This window comes from Hippocampus comes, unplaced genomic scaffold, assembly GCF_001891065.2.
Source record: "Hippocampus comes isolate QL1 unplaced genomic scaffold, H_comes_QL1_v1.1 scaffold189, whole genome shotgun sequence".
NCBI lineage: Eukaryota > Metazoa > Chordata > Actinopteri > Syngnathiformes > Syngnathidae > Hippocampus > Hippocampus comes.
In genome coordinates, this window is record NW_017804802.1 from 410,969 (window position 1) to 419,710 (window position 8,742).

Consider the following 8,742-nt stretch of genomic DNA (forward strand, 5'->3'; position numbering starts at 1 on the left):
GGTCGGCGCCCCGCCGCGCCTGGAGTGTCAGCTGGACGACGCTCCGGGAGTCGGCGTGAGTCGGACCAGAGACGGCGGAGGGGTCCGCCGGCGCCCCGACCGCAAACCGTCCTTTGAGGATGAGACCGTTGCGCTTGACGTCCTCAAGACGACGCTGGAAGATGGCGGCTCTCGCGTGTGCACGGTGGCAAACGAAGCCGGCGGCGCCGTTAAGGTTCAAGGTCAGACCTTCTGAAGCAGCCGACTGAAAGCATTTCGCCGTCGCCGGTTTGCTCATCCGAACGACGTCGTTGACGTCTCCCGGGCTCGTCTTCCGAGCCTCCGGTCTTTGCAAGGAGGCTGCAAGCGGACGCGCTTTGAAAACCGGCGTGCAACTCTTCCTGCCTTTTTGAGGTCCTCAACAGCGCGAGCGCGGCGTCAGCGGCAAAATATGGCCAGCGACGCTGACTGCTGTCGTGCTTTTGATAACTTAGGTGACGCAGTAACACTCTTAGTTTTCGAATTGTCGCATCCTCTCTTTAGCCCGTCGCCACGAACGGTAAGCTCGTATTACTCAGTGGCAATCGATAGGATCTTCTCTGGCTTGCGTTTTCAGGTTGGGGGCATTGAGTTTGGAAGGAGGGGCAGCATAAAAGCGTCACGTAATGACCGCGCCTCTTCTGTCTCCCCCCCTGACAGAGCGGGCGCTTCCTCCGGCCTTCATCAAGCGCCCGCCAGAGTCCATGACGGATTGGGCGGGCAAGACGGTCGCCATGGAGTCTCGGGTTTCCGGCTCCCAGCCACTGAAAGTCAGCTGGGTCAAGGACAACGAAGAAATCCGCCCTTCGGCCAAATACGACGTCATCTTCGAGAACAACGCGGCCGCGCTGTTCGTGCGAGACGCCGACGTGTCGGACTGCGGCGTGTACACTTGCGAGGCCTCCAACGAGGAAGGGAAAGCTTCCTGTCGGGTCGCTCTCACCATCTCAGGTACGGGAGGTCTTTCTATTCTCGCTCATGATGATCATGTCGATTTGTCTCGAGGTTATTTTGAGGCTTCAGGGCAGAAGCGTTTCAGTTAGGCCGCGTCTCCTCTGGCCGCCCGCTTCGGGCTACCGTGGACAAAATGAAAGAAAATGCAGAAGGACGGGAAATTGTTTTTTTTCGGCTCCGTAAATGCAGGTGCTGATCTTCAGCACAGAGTGAAAATTCCAAACAATAGAAGATCAAGCTGAGCTAGCAAATGCGAACTCAGACGTCCTCTGGGCTTCTGGCAGAGGTCCTTCTCCTCGAAGGCGGTCCGCTTGATGTTTGCTTGTGCTGATGCGCGGCCGTTGTCGTCCACGTGCTCTTTCAGAAAGCGCAAAGCCTCCCAAATTTGACGTGCCGCTGCAGCCGGCGACGCTGACCGAGGGCGATGATTTGAGCCTGAAATGTCACGTCGGCGGCACTCCCCCACTCACCGTCAACTGGATGAAGGACAGGCGGGAGCTGAGGCCCGACCCCGGCACCGAGATCACCTTTGTGAGCGGAACTCCTTGGCTGCGAATCAGCCAAGTCAGCAAAAGCGCCGCGGGAGATTATCTGTGCAAGGCCAGCAACTCCGCCGGGACGGACTTCTGCAAGGCGAAAGTCACCATCAAAGGTATTTGGATGGATGGATGGAAAGGTGGAGCTCACGTTTAGTGGCCGCTTCCGAAGCACGCCGAGTACCTTTTGCTACTGACGTCGCTTACTTTCTCTGGACAAAGAATCCAAGGCCGCCCTTGCCGTCTCCGCTCCCGCCGCCGCCGCCGCCGCGCCCGCCCCCACGAAACATCCAGACAGCCCTTTCTTCATCGAAGAGCCAAAGAATGTTTCTGTCGCAGAGAGTAAGTCGCTCCAAAAGGGCGTCATCGCAGCAGGCCAGGCGAGGTTTGGAAGCGCTTTCGCGCCTCCCGCCCCTCGGCGCGCGACGCTTCGCCGCTTGCCTGGCAGAACGGCGCTTTCGAACATCTGACGCGCCGTCTTTTCCCCGCAGTGAGCTCGGCCACTTTTATCGCCAAGATCGGAGGCGAGCCCATCCCCAGCGTGAAGTGGATGAAGGGCAAGTGGAGGGAAGTCACCCCCGGCGGGCGCATCTCCCTGCAGCACAAGGGCCGCGAGGCCAAACTGGAGATCCGCGAGGCGACCGCGTCGGACTCGGGCCAGTACCGCTGCGTGGCCTCAAACAAGCACGGCGAGATCCAGTGCTGCGCCGAGATGGCCGTGACCAAAAAAGAGCGAGCGCCGGAAGACATCAGAATACATTTGAAGAAGTGAGTCGTCCGATGCGCCCGCGTCGGCCTTTCTTGCGCGGCGGGTTTTTTTGTCACCGCTTCTTCCGATAAGCCTTCGGACGATTCCGCGGGGACCGTCGGACGCGGCAACGGGGGACGTCGCGTTGATGTTTCCTCTCGTGTGTGCTAGGACCCCCTCGAAGCAGAAGAGCCCCAAAAAAGAAGAACAGATCAACTTGGTGGAGTTGCTGCGAGGTCAAGAGCCCAAAAACTACGAGAAGATTCTGAGGGAGCACCACGTTCACGACTACCGGGCCATCCTTCAAGCGGTGGAGCTCCTAAAGCAGGAGAAGCAGACGGAAGCTCAACATGCGGTGAGGAAATTCCTGTCGTTGGAGCTTGCGGTGTCGACCGGCGTGTTGAGTCTCCCTGTTACGCAGGGATCACAATCAGAATCGGAATCCTCTTTACTGGCCGAGTATGTAGAACACACCAGGAATTTGTCCCTGGTAGTGCAGGTTAGAAGGGATGTCGCGGTCCGGACGAGCCAGTGAAGATGGTCAAATTCAAGGTGGCTTATTCATTTCGTATTTCTTTTGGCGACAACTGGGAGGGTTTGGTTGCCATCTTGGGAGCTCGGCTGTCTTGGGCCCGGTTCGTCCCCGGAGCGGGTGCCGACCTCGTCTCTGGCGATGGATGGATGAATTCTCTTGGTCGCGCGTGCGTGCGGCCCGACGTCTTGTCAACCGAATGCGGGCGTTGATGTCATGCGATTGTCGTGTTTTCCCACAGGAGGCGCGACGTGACGAGCGGGTAGACGAAGAAGAAGACGTGATGCGCCTCATCCGGCAGCTGGAGGGACGCCTGGACACGGAGGTACGGGTGCGGCACACCTTTTGAAGGGATCGTCGTGCTTGTCGTTCACGAAACCTCCGTGCGCACACGCGAATTCATCAGCCTCCGCCACGTTCGTTTCTTTGGTTTTCTTACACGCCGCTAACTTTTTCAAAGTCCCGCGGCTCAGTCCTTACCAGACCAACCCGACGAGGCTGAGAGACTCGCTAGGAGACCTCCTGAAACAACACCCTTCAGCCAAGAAACCACACACTCCCTCGAGTGTGTTGTCGTAGCGCTTTATAGACGGACCTGCGATCTTTTATTGTGGAGCTGCTGATCTCGGGATGGCGAGTTCTTGTGGCCTCGCGTACGACGTAGGCGTCACGGTAACTTGGGCACATTTGCAAAGTGCACTTTACGCGCTGTTAAATGAAGCGACACGACACCGAATCACATGAGACAAAACGGCCTTTGAGTGATCTTCCGCCGATAACATGTTTGCTTGCGGTTCTCCACCCACAGCCCGTCACCGTCACGGAGGACATCAGTGACCAGAGCACATGTGAAAACGAAAGCGCCACGTTTCACTGCCAGATCAGGATCAACTACCCGGAGATCACCTTGACCTGGTACAAAGGAAACCAGAAATTGGAGGATGGCGAGAAATACAGCATCAGCAGCGACGGCGAACGCCACAGCCTGAAGATCCACCACTGCCGGGCCGGAGACCGGGGCGACTACCGGCTGGTCTGCGGTCCTCACGTCTCCAACGCCAAGCTCGCCGTCTCCGGTAAGAGCGGGAACGCCCCGTTGACCTGAAGCGCGTCGACCTCTTTCCTGAGAGCCTTTGACCCGCCGCTTCAGTCCTTGGTCTTTGGTCCTGGTCTTCAACGGAGGTTGTCTCCGAACCGTAAATGAAGCCTGTTCTGAATGCGTGCGTATATCTTCAAAATGATCTTCGGTCGACCTCTCTTGCTTGCGCCAACTTTGACTCGCTGAGTTGAGCCAGCTGCTAAAGATGAAAGTCACGAGCTCAAAGCTAAATTTTCAAGGCGGCAGCCAGTAGCTAAGAACACGGTCTACAAAAAAAGAAACAAAACAAAAAGCCACACACCTCATCCTAAACATAACGCGGCATGTGGCCTTGGTAGCCTTGATAACATCTTTCAAGTTCCCAAAGTTTGCAGGACAGCGGAAGACACCCCCGCTGCACCTGAAGCTCGGGCTTCCGTTCTCCCAAAAGGCAGAAACGCGTGTCAAAAGCGAAGAAGCTCAAAAGCCCGAGCTGCTCGTGTGCAAAAGCCTCGTCAGGGACTTACTTGGCTCTTTCCCAAATGAATTGGCTCTAAAATCTTTTTGATGACGTAGTTCCAGAAACAAAACCATTTAATGCCAACAATGGGAGGCCACCGTCCCGCCACACCCCCCCCCCCCAAAAAAAAACCCCATCGACTTTCCAGCAAGGCCACGATCAGTATCTGCCAGACAAAACAAAAATAATTCACGCAGAACCAAAAAGATTGCGGACCGCTCCGGAATGGTGCTGGAAATGAGGAAAGATTCCAGAAACAATGACCCAAAGCGCCAACTAAGGCAGACCAAAGTCAGCAGTTTGAGGAGCAGGACCTGACTTATCTCACTCATCGGCAAGCAAAGAGACCAAAGCAAAGACTTGAAGCTGAAGAGCCGGGCGGGGAGCTCAGAGAGGTGAGGTGGGGCGAGGCCATCGTAGGAATTACGCGCTCCCTCTTACGAGTAGCAGTCAAGAGGCGAGCGGCGGCGTTTCGGACCCACCGGGGACGCCTGGCGGAGGATCGGCCGACTCCAAAGTCAATTGCGTGACGGTCCAGTCAATATGCGACCGGCATCCCTCGCAAAGACTTTGCCCATCTTGAGCAATGGAGCCCTCCGACGGGCGGAGAGCTCCTTGGCAGAGGAACGCTCCAGTCTCGGACAGAAAACGCCCTCCGGTTCCCGAAGCGCTGAGCGACAAAGCTTCGTCGGCAAGGAACGCACCGCCCCTTTGACGAGACGCTACGTCCAAAGGATTTCAGCAGAAATTCTTCATAAGTCAAGGAAGCAAAGGTGCTGTGCGAGCGTTTCATTGGTGAAGCTCCAATCTCCTCAAAGACTTGTAAAAGGTCACGGCTCACGCGCGTCTCCTTCTTCTTCCGTCACGAGCGGAAACGAAACGGCGTCGTGGCCTCAAATGTTCCGTTTTGTCTTGCTGAATCCGACGCTTTGGCAAGAGACTTTGTCGTTGTTGTGCTCCTTGCCAGTCACGTGGATGTGGCTCAGGTCTGGACTGACCTTGTTGTTTCATGGCGGCTTTTGGTTTGTTTTTTTTTTTTTTTGGTCCTCAAGCATCTTCTCCGGAGAAGCCATCTGTGGCCGCATCGTCCCCTCCCGCTCCGGCAGAGACGGTCCCGGCGCCTCCAGGTAGCGTCTTCCGGTCCGTTCAAGGCTCTTCCGGCTTGTCCGCGTTTGTCTTTTCCCGCACTTGCGAGTGTTTTGTTCCGGCTGACTTGCTGGCGTCTTGTCTCGGCGGTATTCTTCATCTCCTTATTATCCTCTTCGGTATCTCCTCCAGACAATAAAACGTGGAAAGCCTCCCCTCACTCCGCTCGAGAGGACAAAGTGACTCCTCCTGCAGGTACTCCCTTCTTAAAATGCTGCCCGCTTCCATAGCTCCCCCCTTGTTCAGATCAAATAGATGCTCACTCATCTTCTTTCTATCTGCATTTTCATTTTCCTCCTCCTGGTTTTTGAGGGTTTTTTTTTTTTTTTTTGAGTTTGACCTTTTGTTGTGTTCTACCCTGAAGCATCTTGTCCAGAGGAGAAGAAAGAGCGCACACTTTCTGCACCGACGCCACCAGCTGAGGTCGTTCCTCCCCCAGGTAGCGTCGCCGAGTCTCTTCCGGCCGTATTTGTTGACTTGCATTAAAAGGTCACCTGCGTTTGGTCTTCATCTTGACGTGCGATTCCCCGTATCGCCATTCTTGTCGCCGCTCGTTTTGCCGCGGCAGAGGACCGACCTTCTCCGCCAGCCGCACCGACGGCCGCAGCATCTGCCGTCTTGACGCGAGCCTCTCCCCCGGAAGGTAATGTTTGTCGCCCGACCGCTGAGCCGACAGCGACAATTCCCGTCACAACTTCTCTGAATCGACTATTTCGACTCATGACTCTTGCAGACAAGGAACCCGTTAAGGCTCCCGGACCAACCAAAGGTATGCTCATCTTTTCTTGGTTTGAATGAGCAATCCGATTGAGTATTTACTGTATGAATGGCCTGCCGTTTGCTACTTGGCCTCGAGCGCGTATCGCTTTGTGACACGTCAAACTATCCGCTGCCAAAAACACAGCACCGGCTGTGCCGAGTCCATCGCGAGAGACGAAAGCGGCAGCGACGCCAAAGGCGAGGCGGAACGTTACCTCGACAACCGCGGACAAGGAAACGGAGGCCGAGGTCATCGGCTTGAGGAAAGTTCCGCTGAAAACTGCGGCGGCTGAGAATGAAGTCGAAACTCATCGGGCACAAGTTGGCAGGCGTTTTGTCCGCGGCCTTCATGACAGAGAGGATCGCGAAGGCGTCTTCGCGTCCGGAGAAGAAACGAGTCAACTTGAGCTTTGCCAAGAACATGACGAGGTCGCGGTTGCCCGTGAAACGGAGGAAGAGCAACGCGAGGAGACAACAGCTCCGAGCGGGGAGACCAAAAAAGGAACTCGAGTGCACGAGGAAGCTACAAAACATCCCAAAGAAGAAGGGCAAAATATCAAACTGGAGGAGGAAATTTCACCCGGACGAACGGATGCCATCGAGATTGGTGGCAAAGTCAAGAGCGCGCCATCACCCGGACGGAAGACGGAAGAGGTTGAAGCGGGCTCGGAGCCCGAGCAGCGGGTGAAAAAAGCCCAACTGCAAGAGAACGTGTCACCCCGGGCTGATGAGCCAAAACCAGCGGAACCCATCGCCATTGAAACAAACACCGCCGCCGAGAAAGTTCCAAGCATTGCAAGACACGCTTCGCCGCATGTTCCAGAAATTCTGAAGGAACCTCGCCCTCAAGAGGACGAAGCCGACAAGCTGAGGCTTCCCCTGGTGAAGGGGGTCTGGCCGAGCCCTGCGCAGGTGACGAAAGTTCCCACCCTGCGAGAGGAGGAGGCCTTTCGGGACTTGGCCGATGAGGAAGATTGGCGAGGCGAAGGGATGGACGGGGCGCGGGAAACGCCGGGCCCTCCTGACGGCCAACAAGGTGAGGTGACATCCGGAAAAGCGCGGATGCCGTCGGCGCCCCGCGACCGCCGCCCCTCTTAGCGGCACCCCCCCGTCGGCACGTCTTAACAGCACCTCCCCGACCACCGACCTTGCCGGCACTCTCGCATCTTCCCAGATGACTCGTCTAATCCTCATCGCGCACTCTCCGGTCACCCGACCCATCCATCAGTTAACATGAAGGCACGTGACTCCTAAAGGTGGTCGTCGGTCTCTTTTGCCTCCTCCTTTTCCTAGTCCAGACTTCCTCAAAGCAAACAAAGACCATTTCATTGTCGTAACCCGCCCAACCTCTCTGAAAGAATTGTCGTCGTCCTTAACATTCTCCTTCTTCTCCTTCTCGCTGTTGTTGTTGAGCAGTAGAATTTGACTGTTGCAAAAGCAAAAGATGATATTGTGACAGCAACTTTTTTTCATGACTAATCCAGATGGCAAACCTGCGGAGGAACTTCCCAAAGGACGAGGACGCGGATTCGGTGGTGAGAACCGATTGGCGTTTGCTCGTAGTCTTTGATAGCGCTCTATCCACGTGTCGCCTTGTGATCGCTTCTTTCGCTTCTGTCACGAGACTCTTAAACTCTTGACTTTTGGGGATTTGGTTGAATCGATAGTGCCTTTTTGATCTATTTTCCCATCTCGCTTTCTGCCGTGCGACCAGAACCTAAGCCGAGGCCTTTTGAATTCTGCTCTTGCAGTGAGGCTAACGCCCTCTCCCGGCGACGGCGGTCGCGGGCGTGGCCTGAGGCCCGGCGGAAAAGGCCCCTCGCCTCCGGAGGAGCCTTTCGGAGGATTCAAACTCAAAGCCGTCCCGCTCAAGTTCATCAAGAAGCTGGAGGACATCGTGCTGCAGGAGGCCGAGTCCATCGGTTCCTCGGCCGTCTTCGAGTGCCAGGTGTCGCCGTCCACCGCCGTCACGTCCTGGATGAAGGACGGCGGGAACCTGCGCGAGGGCCCCAAGTACAAGTTCACCTCGGACGGCAAGGACCGCAAGATGGTGGTCAAAGACGTGCAGTTGTCAGACACCGGCGAGTACACCTGCGTCGCCAGGAACGCCGGCAAAGAGATCACCTGCACCGCAAAACTCATTGTCGAAGGTGAGCTCGCCGATCGTCTCGTTCTTTCGACTTGAGGGGAGAAGCGCGGAAAACTAGACGGCCGTCAACTTGGTCCCGTGTCGTCGGTCAACCGTCTTGAATGTCGGAGGGGCAGGCGCTGGCGTTTTTCTCTTCCCGGCGGAAATGCGTCCATCGTGTCGCCGCCCAAACATATGGAGGCCGGTCTCCATGACGCCAAATGCCTCCGCCCCACGTTTTCGCCGCAAGCTTGCGGGACTCCGGTTTCGGAGAGTCGCCCCCCCCCCCCCCCCCCCCCGGAGCGGGGGGACTTTGTTGCAGA

General features: G+C 56.5%; 1 protein-coding gene across 1 annotated transcript in view; it reads left to right on the top strand.

The window, feature by feature from the left end:
* The window catches only part of LOC109530478 (titin-like), a 49,755-nt gene that overhangs the window by 32,134 nt on the left and 8,879 nt on the right, over positions 1 to 8,742 (top strand). Inside the window, exons 44-50 of the mRNA XM_019894300.1 lie at positions 679 to 969; positions 1,337 to 1,624; positions 1,731 to 1,850; positions 2,000 to 2,276; positions 2,428 to 2,611; positions 3,030 to 3,113; positions 3,597 to 3,864. Of these exons, the coding sequence (XP_019749859.1) occupies positions 679 to 969; positions 1,337 to 1,624; positions 1,731 to 1,850; positions 2,000 to 2,276; positions 2,428 to 2,611; positions 3,030 to 3,113; positions 3,597 to 3,864 (1,512 nt within the window). The remainder of the gene's footprint in view (positions 1 to 678; positions 970 to 1,336; positions 1,625 to 1,730; positions 1,851 to 1,999; positions 2,277 to 2,427; positions 2,612 to 3,029; positions 3,114 to 3,596; positions 3,865 to 8,742) is intronic.